Source organism: Phoxinus phoxinus (genome assembly GCF_949152265.1).
Source record: "Phoxinus phoxinus genome assembly, chromosome: 8".
NCBI lineage: Eukaryota > Metazoa > Chordata > Actinopteri > Cypriniformes > Leuciscidae > Phoxinus > Phoxinus phoxinus.
The window spans coordinates 26311264-26327039 of NC_136883.1; the positions used below are offsets into that span (position 1 = coordinate 26311264).

A 15776-nucleotide genomic window follows, 5' to 3' on the forward strand; every position below is an offset into this window, starting at 1 on the left:
CTAATGGTTGGAGAGTCACACTGGTAACCCAGTTGCGGGTTTGAGTCTCAATACCGGCAGGAAATGACTGAGCTTGGATGTGTTAAATGCAGAGAACAAATTCAGAGTATGGGTTACCATACTTAGCCTTCACATGTCACATTCGCCTTTACTTTCATTCTTCACAATACCTTCTTTTATGTTCTGCAGAAAGCACAAAGTCATACAGGTTTGGAACCACATGAGGGTGAGTAAATTACGACAGAATTTAAATTGTTGGGTGGACTGTCCCTTTAAGGATACGGAGGAACATCATGAAACACTTGAATTAAAATAGGTGAAAGAAAACATGTGACTTACAACATGGATAGAGATTTTGGAATTGGAATTTGAAATGACACCAACAGAAAAGAAAAATCACTAATTAAATCTCTTTCATATCTCAATCGTTTCTAGACACTAATGGAGAGCTGACGTTGCCTGGTTCTTTTAGTTTTCTCCTGAAAAGAGTCAAGTGTTTTTTGTGCTCAGATTTACAAAAAAATCGGCGATTTCAATATAAACTCAAATATTTCTCAATAACCCATTTCGAGAGAAAATTAGCTTGGCTATGCCATTCACTTTAATTTCATGTCAACTGAACGCGTCTTCTTTTTTTATTATTTTAGGAGAAACATCTGAGGCAAAGTTGATACTTAAACGAAACATAACTGAGAACTCCATTAAGATTCCTGAACTATGAAAGATAAAACCTTATCTCTGGGAAGTGCTTGACACTGAGTTAAGTATTTCTACCGTCCAAGACACGAGCACTGAGGGCCAAAAAGTTTAAGGAGGTATTGACTACACAGGAGGAGTTTTTCTAGTTTTATTGGATCCATATCATATATATGAAGGGTTAGGAATGCAACTTGTTCAATAATATCAATGTTTTCCCATGTGAAGCTTTGCAAAGTTCACCTAAAGTTAATCTAAAGAGAAAACTATCGACTGTGGGCAACCAGCCACCGGCCCAGTAAGGATGGGGAATGTGGAGGGAAACAGAGCATAAGGGGAAGGAGGAATGAAAGAGGGAAGAATGAGAACGGGGCGTTAAGCAGGATTTATCCCATGTTGCTCTGGTTGCCAAGTCGTCTCACACAAAACTCATTTAGCTCACATTAGCCCCTTGGTCGGTTAACAGGGTGTAGTGGATGCCTCAGTTTAGAGAGTGAGGGAATGAACGAGAAAAACATTGTTGCTGTATATTATATGCAAACCAAGTGAGAAAGATTAAGGAAGTGTGAAAGCAGAACAAGGTGAGGGAGTTTACCTTAAGTCTCCATAGAGGATAGGTGGAGTCGGGGTCTCTGTTGAAAAACCTGGTTGTTTTCGTCCCTGCACTTAACAGATACTCTGCTGGCAAGCCCTGCGTTTGAGAGATGTACCGGATCTGGTGGAAGACAAACACAGGCAATATGAGATTTACAGCTTATGTTACACATTTGGTGCTGGATATTCACTGCTTTGATACAATTAAAGGGGAAGGAAAAGGGGATTTTCTTGCTAATTTTATATATGTGACCCTGGATCACAAAACCAGTCATACGTCACACGGGTATATTTGTGGCAATAGCCAACAATACATTGTATGGGTCAAAATGATCGATTTTTCTTTTATGCCAAAAATCATTATGCTATTAAAGAAAAGATCCTGTTCCATGAGGATATTTAGTAAATTTCCTACCATAAATATATAAAACATTTATTTTTGTGAGCGAATGCAGCACTATCGCGAACATAAATGGACAACTTTAAAGGCGTTTTTTTCAATGTTTAGATTTTTTTGCACCCTCAGATTCCAGATTTTCAAATAGTTGTATCTCGGACAAATATTATCATATCCTAACAAACCATACATCAATGGAAAGCTTATTTATTCAGCTTTCAGTTTATATATACATCTAAATTTCAAAAAATGTACCCATGTTTTGTGGTCCAGGGTCACATATGTAGACATACGATAATAACAAAGTTTCTCTCCAGTTTACTGAAACTAAGCTGCAAAAACAGGTTATATAGAAAATGCTATAGTCAACGAAGTCGAAATGTACATTTTTACTATACATTTATTTCTTGTCCAATATAATGACTTTAGATTGTGTAAGTAAAATGGGTTGCAAACCACGTTTCATGTCAACTTTTAAAGAAAATGGCTGAAAATAATAATAATAAAAAAAAATCATAAAACGTATAGTAATTCTAATAAAACATAGATAAACTAAATAATATAAATAATAATTTGATCAAAAACAGAAGACCAGGAGCATGACATCAAAGTCTTTAAAACTTCAGTGCATACAGAATGGAAATCGGCCTATTGAACACGTCTACATAAAATTCTATTTTACGTTAAATGCTTATTTGTTTATTTATATTATATATTTTTGATTAATTGGTTGTATTAATTATTCATTTTGATTATTATTATCATCACCAGGCCTTTTCTTTGAAAGATTATTTATCTTGTTAATTTTTATTTTTATTATTAATTGAATTAGATATTTGTTATAATGATAATAATATTTATTATTACTTTTTTCAGGCCTTTTCTAAGACATATAAGTGTCCAAGTACAGTAGCAAAAACAGTCTGTTTGATTGTAATGATTAGGGAGATGGAGGAAATGGTCATGAAAAATGAAATGGATTTTGGTGCAAGAAACCTTGACTAACGCTGTAAGCGGACTTCTGGGAAATGCAACAGTGAGCGGCGTTAAAACAGACTGATGACATTTTGTCTGCTCGAAAACATATCAGTCACTTGGCTGCCATGCTGATGACACAACTTCAACATTCCAGCATTAGAAGCCGAGTAAACAGCATCTGTGATGAATGCTGTCACCATGAGACTTGACTGACTCCCCCTGCCAAAACCTCTTTTTACAGGTCTGCCCGGGTGGCACAATTACACAGAATGCCATTCACACACCTGAAAAACGTAAATACAAGACCCTGGCAGCCGAAGAAATCCTCAATAATAATTATAATAATCTCTTCCATGGTCCCTGCCAATCTTGTGCCCTGAGAATGAGCTCATAGCTGCTCAAGAAACCTTGATGTGTTTGGCTCATTTACCGTCTTATGAAATAAGACCATTCACTTTTTGAGGATTCCTGCATGTGATTTCAAAGCATCATTATTAGAAATGACACAAAGGTGCCACAAAGGCTGAAAATAACTCTTCAAGCTTAGTTTTTAGATGAAAATCAAACGTAAACTGGGCAGCCGAGTTGTCCTTAACACAATACATTAGAAATACTTCCCAAACACAAGCCCTCATAAATGCACCAAATGAGGGCTGGGGAAAAACATCTATTACTCTGTAGTACACAGAAATGGTGGGAGACAAATCTGCAAAGTCCTTTGCTGTGTTTAAGAGCTTGTTAAAGACGTTTTTGGTTTGCTTAAAGCTAGAACATTGGCCCTGGGCTGTTCCATGAAGCCAGAATCTTTTTTTTTTTTTAAAGAAAAGGCCTCACTTTAGAGCTCGGGATCTGGGCTAATTGGGCAGTTTGTGGCATGTGTCCAGAACTATGGAGTGGCCAGAGAGAGATGAAAGTCAGGGAGAAGACACACACACACACACACACACACAATTCGACACAAACACACAGCACTTCAGGAGAGCTGAGAGAGCAGGGGCCCAGCCAACAGTCAGATTTGTTTTCTCTTTCTTAAGCACAAACTGTAATTGAGGGATGTTTTTGCAGCCATTTTCTGAGAAAGGAGATGGCTCTCTCAGCAGGGACACACATACACACAATCTCACACACACAAAAAGCACTCATATGCACCATCTCTCTAAATGAATATCATACAGGAAATGTGATTTCATAACTCAGATTTTCGGAGTCATTTTCCAATTGGAACACATCATTTCTTTATAGTGTATCATTACTGACTATTGAATTTCAAAACTGAAATAGCCAAGGATGGATTATGGCCTGGGCCATTGGGAACGGACGCATGAAAAGCAGGCATTGTAAACATTAGAATTTTTTATCAAACAGTCATGAATGAACTTTTTCATACAAGTCGACTTCACTGTTAAAATAGATTTACTATAAAGGTGTTTGCAGTAATTGTGAATGACTATGGTGAATATTCCTCACAACTGCGACTTCATTTCTTATATTTGCAATGTAATTTCTCATTATTTGGACATTAAATCTTGCAGTTATAATGACTTCAAACCTATATCAACTAGATATTTAACCAAAATGGAATTTTGAGAAGCTAATGTTGTCATCTGTGGATTTTCCATGTGTCAAGAAAAAATATGAAAAAAGACTAAATTCAAATAAGTTACAATTACAAGACATAAGATATATATCTTTAGAGATATACACTTCTGTTCAAACGTTTGGGTCAGCGGGATTCTTAAATGTTTTAGTTTCTTATACTCACCAAGGATGCATTTCTTTGATTACAAAGAAGAGAAAAAAATTCTATTGTGAAATATTATTACATTTTAAAAGAACTTTCTATGTTAATATATTATTATTTATTAAATGCAATTTGTTTCTGATATGGCAAAGCTGAATCTTCAGATCTTCATGATCCTTCAAGAAATCATTCTAATGTGCTGATTTGCTGCACAAGACACATTTCTTTTTTTAATTAAATGTTAAAAACAGTTTTATATTGTTTATATCAATATTTTTGTGGAAAAGTATTTGTGTGATACTTTTTTCAGGATTCTTTGATGAATAGAAAGTATAAAACAACAGTTTTTGATTATAAATCTTTTGTAACATAATAAGTGTATTTGCCGTCACTTTTGATAAATGTAATGCATCCTTGCTAAATAAAAGTATTAATGTCTTCTTTAAAAAATAATAATTGGTGTGCAGGGCATCAAGAGACTTTCTCCAAAGAGGCTGGTGCCCCAGATGTCCCAAACCATCCTTGGTAACAGTCACATAGGAAAAGCCAGGGTTGAGTACAACAAATACCCTAAAATGTACTAATGGTGGAAACTTCTGAATTCCAGTGGACGTCTAAAACCTAGGCTATTCTGATGCATTAAAGAATTAGATTTAAAGAATATCTTACCTGGTCATACTCAGATGCTCCGGGGTACAGCGGCCAGCCCAGAAACAGCTCAGCGATGACACAACCCAGGGACCACATGTCTATAGCCTCACAGAAGGGCAGACCCAGGATGATCTCTGGAGCTCTGCAGACACAGAAGTGGAGGATGAACTTCAACAACAGAGTCACAGCAGAATAAGTACAACTTTAAATTCTGAACAGGGTTAATATAGTTCACTGAAAAAATATTTTCATAAATATAAAAAATATATAGAAATAAACTTACAAAAACTTTCCCTAAAATGATAACTAATAATTCAAAATATTAATAAAAAATATAATAGTATCTGAATGACATTGTTTCTTACTATATTTTCTTACAGACAGACAGACAGACAGACAGGCAGACGACGATAGATAGATGATAGATAGATAGATAGATAGATAGATAGATAGATAGATAGATAGATAGATAGATAGATAGATAGATAGATAGATAGAAATTTCAAACAGTCTATTTGAGTGTACATTTATGGGGCAATTATTGTCTTCCACCAGAGAGAGGGCCAGAGGGAAACAGAGATGTTTTTGGCCCAAAACTAGTTCATGTGCAACCTGTTCCATTCAGCCCAAAGTTGGCATTCATTACATCGCAGCCGTAAGACCTCATTGTACTCATTTAAGTTGACCGAGTTGAGTAATAAAGACAAACACAGAATGCGTTTTGTTGCCACGGACACAGCGGGAGGAGAGAGACGGCATGTGATACGGCATTACTCTGGGTGCCGCTTGTGAATTATGATTAAAAGGAGGTCCCACTCTTTTGGATAGAGGGATTGAAGATAAATAAATGCCATATGGAGGAAAAAAAGAGGGGAAAATGTGTGGAAAGACAAATAGACTGATGTTGAGAAAATAGACTTATTTCAGCAAGTCTTCAAGGTGAATGCAGCACGCACACACACACACAAATAATGGGCTGACGCCTCGTTTCAGAGCAATATTATTTGTAAAGGCAACACTGGACAGTGGAAGCACAGCTCATATCCCAAGCAGCGTTATTGTTCACTAAAATTAAAACTTAGATAAAAAACTTGAATAAAAAGCACCCGAGACAAAACAGAAATAAAATACAACTCACGGGTGCCACAAGGGCAGGAAAAGACTCAGTTTGGCAGTTAAATCTCCTATTGGCTCTTACGCAAGGTATGTGGCGCAGGACATCACCCTTCTGGAGTGATGTCATGCAACCCAAACCTCGTGCATGCTGGTCTGCTCGATGTAAATAAGCCACAGCGCTACCAGCTGAAAGTATCTCTGTGACACCGAGGACGCATTACGGCCGCCACGTATGCAAATGCATATCCCACTTCAATCTTTTCTCTCCCTTCTTCCAATGCCATATGCAAAACAGACCAGCAGCTGCTGATGCAGGACTTTCAGCGGGTGTGATAAACACAAACACGCGCAGCACTAAATATCGTCCTCATTCTCTCGCATATAAAACGTCTGCTTGTAATGCAAAAATCTGTGGTGGTGAGAAATTCACAACCCTGTTCCAGATCCGCACACATGGAAATATGAAATCCCATAGACCGGCAGATGTGTTGCGGAGAGAGTGTCTGAGTTCATATGTGGTAAGTTTTGCATACCTAAAACTTGTGACCCAGCAGGTGTGCGTTTTGTTTGCACACATATAATTGTGCAGCTTACATGTATGCATGTGTGACATTACGCACACAAGTGCAAACATCCGATCCCGGTGTTGATATTTGCATGTCAGGCCCGACGCACCCGATGCTGTGGAAGTCACTTCTTGTACACTAAGGATAGTGCAAACAAGCACAGAAGTGTGCAAATAATCACTGGGTCTCCTGCATTTGGGTAAATGATGTTATGAAAATGGGGTCAGGCAAAGGTTATCACACACAGTAAAAGAGTGCTTCTTCAGTTCCTTAATGAAACATAATTCTTCTTCTGAAGTCCTAAACCACTCATAGCCATTTACATCGTCACTCAGTTGCTATTTGAGGCTCTGACACCATTCTGCGTGGGCATGTCAAAAAGCATCGATCACAGCTGACCTTCAATACGGACCACCACTCATAACCACAGACACAGACGAGGCCACAATTCTACATCTCCCAGTGCTATTATGCGTTGTACTTCTGTCACCGTTTGCGTTTAATTATTGTATTGTATTGTATATTGTATTGTATTACTATTCATAAAACGGTAATAATAACAATGCTCTTCAACTGTGACTTATTCACCATAAATCACACAATAAAGCAATACAATATTCAACAACATACAATCTAATCAGCCAATCACATGGCAGCAACCCACTGCATTTTTGCATGTAGACATGATCAAGACGATCTGCTGAAGTTTAAAATGAGCATCAGAATGAGGAAGAAATGTGATTTAAAGCAACACTAAAGAACTTTTCCTCTTCGGTCGCCCTACAGGTTGGAAGCGGAATGTCCACAGGCAAGGTAAAGTACTGTATGTTGCATGATGTTCATGAAAGTATGATGTATTGCGACATCAGAAACGAAGAAAAAATAAATAATGACTATTGTAACGCTTGACGTAAAGCAAGTCAAATTTGTAGTTTTCTTACGTCTCATTCAAACTACAGAAACGTGACCCGGTCTGGCAAACTAACATAGTGCGTTTATAGCAGATATAGGGCCGTAAAGCGAATCCAGAAGTGCATTTCACCCCGTTACGACTTGATGAACCACTGATACGGTTTTAGAGACGTTATTTTAAGGTAAAAAAAAAAGTTCTTTAGTGTTGCTTTAAGTGACTTTGATTGTGGAATGATTGTTGGTGCCAGACGGATTGAAACTGCTGATCTACTGGGATTTTCACACACAACCATGTCTAGGGTTTACGGAGAATGAAAAATAGAAAATATCCAGTGAGCGGCGAAAATGCTATTTTTTCAAGCCGGAGTTTAGTGGAAAATGGCCAGACTAGTTCGAGCTGATAGTAATGCAACAGTAAACTAAAAAAAATATACTAGTTACAACTGACCTCTGCAGAAGAGCATATCTAAACGCGTAACATGTCGAACCTTGAAGCACACGGGCTACAGCAGCAGAACACACACCGTGTGCCAGGAAACTGGGCCTACAATTCACACGGGCTGACTAAAATTGGACAATAGAAGATTGGGAAAACGTTGCCTGGTCTGATGAGTCTCAATTTCTGCTGCAACATTCAGAACAGTACGGTCAGAATTTGGCGTAAACAACTTGAAAGAATGAATTCATCCTGCCGTGTATCCTGATCCTCTGAGTGCCCGCTGATTGGCTGCTCTCCCTCGGAATCAGTTTTAATATTCATGTCCTCACAGCGCACTAAAGCAGAGGAGGCCAGAAGTTCCCGCCGTGCCATTTTAATAAACATTGTGTGAGGTGGGCTCACCGAGGGAAACATAGACATCTATCGTGCACCTGAGACTGGAGGCGAAAGAAAGAGTGATGGAGCGAGGGGGCGAAAAGGAAAATAAGATTCGGTGTGACAGAAAGACAGGAAGAGACAAAGAGTGAGAGAGAGAGAGCAAAGGGAGGTAAATGACTGAGACAAAAACAAACAGTCCAGGCATGTAAGAACAAGAGAATGAGGGAGGCAGGGGGAGATGTTTAGATTTCCATCTCCACCGAGTCAGACTGTGGGGTCATCTCTCCACAGCGCTTCGACAACTTACTAAAACAATCTTGGATATAGTCCTCCCTTTTATTGTGCTCGTATTGTGGGAGTGCTCTTTCATTTCAAGGCCCTGTGAACCTCTCCCGCTCTCTTCAAAATGCAGAAAAATCGCTGACGACGCTGTCACTCTCTCCACTCCCTTTCTTCCGTCATTAGCATTCCCCAAGACAGAAAGTGTAAAATGAGGGAGAGGGAGAGGAAAAAAAGCGAATTGATGACCTCTTCTCTTTAATTTCACTGTTATAGACACCTTTATGAGGACTCACTATCACCTCATGCGACATGGCAAAATAAGGAATTTTATGCTATGAGACAAAAACTTTGAATTTAGATTATTGTTTCATTACATGAAATATATTACATTTCATTACAATCTTATATGTTGTGAATGTAAATCGCAAAAATAATGGCAACACATCTTTTTGTGAATCAACTCATGTACTCACTGCAAGTTATACAAAAAGTGGCTATTGAACATCTTAAAGGGTTAGTTCACCCAAAAATGAAAATTATCCCATCATTTTCCAAGTTTATGACTTTCTTCTTTCAGTCAAACACAATCAGAGTCATATTAAAAAATATCCTGGCTCTTCCAAGCTTTATAATGGGAGCGAATAGAATAGTTTTTGAAGCTCCAAAAAGTGCATCCATCCATCATGAAAGTAATCTAACCGGCTCCAGGGGGTTTATAAAGGCCTTCTGAACAGAAGCGATGCGTTTTTATCCATATTTATAACTTTATAAACTATAATCACTGGGTTCCGGTAACGGTCGTACCCGAGTCTATGTCCGATGGAAGAGTGACCTTTGACCTGACAAAACAAAACACCGGTCACTAAAATTTGAACTTTTAAAGAGAAATGTCAGAGGAGCTTGAGTTTGTTGCCCAGCTCTATTTGTTTGAACCGCGAGAGGCGTCTACTCTCACCTAAGCTTACGCTACGCCTACATCCTACGTCACACATTAGAGGTCAGAGGTCACTCATCCGACGGAAACAGACTCGCGTACAGCCGTGTGCTTTATAAGTTTATAAAGTTTTTCTTACAGTAACACATTGCTTCGTTTCAGAATGAATTATATATACAGTAGTTAACTAAATGTTTTCAGTTGTATGTGATTTTTCAAACAAAATAAACATCAAAACTAATCAAACTAGTGAATAAAATACCCATTATGTCAAGTCAAAGTTTATTGTTGTATCTTCAAGTACAATGAAATTCTTCCTTGAATTGCTTATTCAGACTAGAGAAAGAGCAATATACAATGCTACTAAATGCAAAATATACAAAACAACAAAAAACTATACATAGAAATAATAATTTCTATATACAGTACTTTGTTGTGGAACAAGATTTAGAAGAATAAGCACCCCTCCCAAACCACATTCACACATGCCACTTAACCACAATCTATCAGTACATATTTGTATAATCGACAACTTCCTTTGCGTGCCAGTCAGGTACAGGAAAAGACATCGAGTTGCAGAGAGCCGTGTTGTGGCCTATAGATCACTCAGGCGTCCGAGAGTCCCACTGAACAAACAAAGGGAGGTTGTGCATGTGTGGCGTCACAGGTTTGTAATCCTCACCCTCCCTCACATCTCAGGCTACAGCATTTCCACCATAGACTGTTAATTACAAAACATGCCATCACCCCAGACAGAGAGAGCGAGAGAGAGTGATGACACTCTTACACAACTGACCTTCTGACTAACACACACATAAGCATCAAGAGGCCAAAATGCAGTCTACCTCAGATGGTATGATTGTGGATTGTGAGTGATAATGTAACAATTTTTCAAAATAACAATTTTTCTATTAAAAAAAAAAAAACATTTATTATTTATTACATTTAATTTATTATATTAAGTTTTAACTGTCACAACAATAACTGAATCTTTGATGACTGAATAAGTGCAATTCACCTTTATTCCACAAGGTGGCAATGTCGGATACCGAATGATGAAGTGACGTTTCACTCATAGTTGCCGCAGGCAGAAAACAAAATATACGAAGTATCATCAGCAAAACTTGAAATGGCTCAGCGATTTACTGCAGAGCAAGTCCTGAACGCAATCAAATATTGGTGTCGCTTTCACGTGATGGTGGATCTGGTGAAGAAGCTGTCAGCAATCAAAATATTGATTTTGAAGATGTTGAAAATAATAGTTTTGAGAATATGTTTGAGATCGCGAATATGAGCCAGATGCTGAATGTTCTGAGAAATGAGCTCTGATGAGGACAGTGATGATGTGTATAATACATCTGCTCAAACTGAACTCTTGAATTCCAAGCTCCAAAAGGTAACAAAATATGCTTAATTTTATTCTTCTGTAATTGTATCTCTAATATCAGGATGGTTTTATATTATCGCGACAGGTAGAGATCCGTCCATGTTAGATATAGATGTCGGTAAAGACCAGAATATGTCATAATGATTGGCGAAACATTCATGCATTTAAGGGTTAAATACTGTGTGCAAAACAATCATGCCAATAACACATTTTGCGTCCCACCTGAGTGACCCCAGCCCTTCTGTAAGAGCCCGCGGGGTGCTGCATCAGTCATGAGCCCTCAACTCTAGCTCTCTCTCCTTCTCTTCTTCTCTCTTTTCCGCCCACTGTCTGTCTCTTTCCCTTTCTCTCTCTTTCGCCTCAGCAATCTCTTAAGCAGCCTGTGTAAGTATGTGGGTCACGTCAAGAGCTTTCAGCACGAGGAAAAGGTCCACAAAATGAGTGTCCTAACGGACGCTCTCGCATTTGCAGTCAGGCCCCAAGTGGAATGCGCTACAAGTGGAACTCTCTTCCCACAACTTTCTCAGACACACACCCATGATTAAAACATTTTATCACCAGAATAAATGATTCTGTCTTGGTGTTTCTGTGTGCATGTACTCCTGGGCAATTTAAATCATGCAATAGTGTCAGTAGTTGATGGGACTTCTAGCATTATAGCAACACAAATATGACATGCAATTTTTTTAGTTGTACTGTGCTATAGCTCAAACTAATAGTCAAACAATGTATGGGCTTTTCAATGATAGACAGCAGGCCAATATTATACTGACATATGCACGAAATTGGTCAAATGAACAGGACTCACTAAATATACTGAAATATCAGCTTATTTTTGGCCATTTATATGCCTGATTGACTGAATAAAATAGTTTAAATACCGGTAGTCTTCTTCAAAATTTAAATAAATAATTGTATATATAAAATAAGCAATATATATTCATTTGATTTTTTTTATTTAAATAAATATACTTTTATTCAACAAGCACATATTAAAAGTGACAGTAAACACATTTATAATGTTCCTGTTCTTTTGAAATTTCTACTCAAAGAATCCTGAAGGGAAAAAAATAAACGTTTTAAGGTTTCCACAAAATGGAATTTATTTAGCACAACTGTTTTCAACATTGATAATAATGAGAAAATGTTTCTTGAGCAGCAAATCAGCATATTACAGTATGATCATTTTTGAAGGATCATGTGACACTGAAGACTGGAGTAATGACGCTGAAAATTCAGTTGCCATCAAATAATAAATTCCTTTTTTTAAATGGAAACCGGTTATTTTAAATGGAAATAATATTTCACAACACTCTTTTGGATCAAACCAATGCAGCCTTGGTGAACACAATAGACATTTAATTAATGAATAATCATGATTAGCTATGGATAATCCATATTAATCACATTATATATTTCAATGTAATGATAGCAAATCAGCCGTTATATTGGCCAATAATTATACTGGTCATTGGCAAGCATACCCTAGATATCTGCAACAGCCATTTAAAAAAAAAATCCACATTAAACAATTTCTCCTAAAAACAGTTGAAAACAGAAAATGTTCATTCACAAAGGTGTTTGTAGATTTTAAAGGGGAGCAAATGAATATGATGGAGCTAATTCTGATATCAGCCAAACGGTATGATTAAAGGGCCAAAAATAGGCCAATAAATCGTCCACCAGGCTGATATATATCTGTCTATCACTACAGCACAAAGCCCTTCTGCTCTACGGCTGCAGTTCTGAGCCCACACGCCACACTCTCCGTCTCAGCACACTGCCTCTGGGAAACACAAGGCTGTCATTCCTCTCTTTTCGCTTCTGAGACAAAGAGAAGGAGAGACGCTCACCTACGCTGACCAGATAAATCAGTAATGTGCCACCCCCTTCCATCACACCTCCATCTGTCTCTTATCTGTCTTCCACCTCCTCTACAGTCCAGCACACCTCCACACGTATAATAATCAGATTGTGCAGGACTGATATTGTGTGTTCAAGCTGTGCTTCTGGAGAACAGGTGGCGGCTGATGTCCTGTGTCCATGTTGGAATCCATAATTAACATATTATCCATCCTACAGTATGCAAAATTAGGATTAGTGCATCTCAAATCACAACATGTTAGACTAGTTTATTTTTGTACGTGCTTTTTTGCTCATTTTACCCACAATCCCCTGCGCTACAGAAGAGGATGAGTTCTTTAAATTTTTTCAGAAGAAACATGGCAGAGAATGCAAGGCCAAACACACACTTGTTTTTTTTTTTTTCTTGTTTTTTTTTTAATGAACCCCCAATTCATTTTGAAGTCATGAATTTAGCTATATGCTAATACACTACCCTTTAAAAGTTTAGGGTGTTTTTATTTTCAAGATACTAATACAGTTATTCAAGAAGAATGTATTAAATTGCTCCAAAAGTATCAGTAACGACTTTCATACTGTAAAAAAAAATATTTCTATTGCAAATAAATGCTGTTCTTTTGAACTTGCTCTTCATAAAAAAAGCAGTTTTCAAAATGTGTCACAGTTTCCACCAAAGTATTAAGCAGCACAACTGTTATTTTAACATTGGTAATAATAAGAAATGTTTCTTGAGCATCAAATCAGCATATTAGAATGAATAAATTACATTTAAAAAATATATAAAATAAACGTAGTGAATGGCAGTAGTGTACGTGTGCAATTGTTTTAAATAATATAATTCTGACATGTTTTGAATGAGGCATTAGTCCCAACTATGCACTAACTCAAAAGTACGTACTTAATCATCACTAGTGAAGTACAAGAGCATTATACTGTATAATAGTATGCAATTTGGAAATCCAAGCCATGTGTGTGTTGGGATTGGAGAAAGGTGTCAGCAATACAGTCGAGAGCAAACACAACAGAGAACAACCAGAGTCATTTCTCCTTTTGCCTATGTGTCGGAAAGAAAATTCTGCTCTCTCCATGAAGACAGAGACCAGGAGAGACAGACAGGCAGAGGCAGAGAGAGAGAGACAGGTTGTGTGTTTGCATGTATTGTGCTCCTCAGGACTGAGCACTTAATCTGCCTGCAGATACGTTACACCACAAACGGCCAAACGCAATTAGCCACACTGCATTCTTCTGCCTTCACACAAACACAATATCTCACGCTATCTCTCTCCCCCTCACACACACACACACACACACACACACACACACACACGGGGGTGATAAGAGGCACTGTAATTAATAATAAAAATGGAAAGGGAGATCGTGCTGTCATACGCTGGGAAAATGTGTAAAAGGGACCAGAAGAGTTCAAAGCACACACGCAAGCATTGGGTTCATTTGAAAGATTTGAGAGCATTCATTTAGTTTAGAGTAAAATACATAAATACAAATAAATGACATTGTTTACTTTCTTCATACACATTCTTACTGTGCATGATTAATCAGTGCATGTTATTCCAAAGTAAAAATCATAATCGTTCAAATCCCCTCAACTATTCTAGTATGTGATGGCCACTTATCATACACATAACCTTCAAATGTTTGGAAACATTACAATTGTATATAATATTATTAATATTATATAAGTCTCTTATGTTCACCAAGACTGCATTTATTTCAACAAAAATACAGTAAAAACAGTAATATTGCAAAGTAATATTACAAATTAAAATAACTGTTTTCTATTTGAATACATTTTAAAATGTATTTATTCCTGTGATGACAAAGCTGAATTTTCAGCATCATTACTCCAGTCTTCAGTGTCACATGATCCTTCAGAAATCATTCTATGCTGATTTGTAGCTCAGGTAACATTTCTTATTATTATTATCAATGTTGAAAACAGCTGCGCTGTTTCACATTTTTATACAGTTCATCAATCAAACACGTCACGCGTGTACTGTATATATACAGTACAATACTGTTACAATACATCTCTGACCTTGTGTCTTTCTCGCATGCTGAAGAGAACAGAGGGGGATCTCTCCATTAACTCTTGCTCTGACAGGTGATTAACTTCACCCCATACAACCCGCCGTGACCCCTCCATAACAATACCTCATTGTCTCATTCTTCAATACCAAGAACTAAATTACTCTTTTTCGTTTTCATTGTCTAACCTCAATTAAAATAGGAGGTGTTACCTGCCTTTGTAATCTGGCTGGGGGCGCTATTGTTCGGTGGAAACCTTTATATTAAATTACCTCTGGGCATTGCATTGATATGTGGTTGATAAGGTTTAGAGTCATTTTAAGTGTGTAGTTATAATTGCTACGGTGTTCTGATTGGTGTTCTACACAGAAATGTAACACTTATTGAGAAATAGTGAGAAAAAATAGTGATGCCTTAGCAAACATCACTAAGAAAATTCTGTAGCAAATGATGGTGAGATCCTTTGTATTGATGGCAAGATAAAAAAAATAATAATTCAAGCTGAATGCAGACATGGAGAGGATTGTTTGGACTGCAATAAACAGTAAGCACTGTTCCAGGGTCAGATACACTGAAGCTGCAGATGCATTATCATGATTACCGAGAGAGAGAGAGAGAGAGAGAGAGAGAGAGAGAGAGAGAGAGAGAGAGAGAGAGAGAGAGAGAGAGAGAGGAGAGAGAGAGAGAGAGAGAGAGAGAGAGAGAGAGAGAGAGAGAGAGAGAGAGAGAGAGAGAGAGAGAGAGAGAGAGAGAGAGAGAGAGAGAGAGAGAGAGATGTTAATGTGTACGCACACAA

At 37.6% G+C, this 15776-nt stretch overlaps 1 protein-coding gene across 2 annotated transcripts in view; it reads right to left on the reverse strand.

Moving 5' to 3' along the window:
• The window catches only part of hipk2 (homeodomain interacting protein kinase 2), a 97173-nt gene that overhangs the window by 26763 nt on the left and 54634 nt on the right, over positions 1-15776 (reverse strand). For both annotated transcript variants that reach the window (XM_079620338.1, XM_079620337.1), the window contains exons 3-4: positions 5076-5199; positions 1292-1411 (exon numbers count right to left, since the gene is read on the reverse strand). In XM_079620338.1, coding sequence (XP_079476464.1) covers positions 1292-1411; positions 5076-5199 — 244 coding nt within the window. The remainder of the gene's footprint in view (positions 1-1291; positions 1412-5075; positions 5200-15776) is intronic.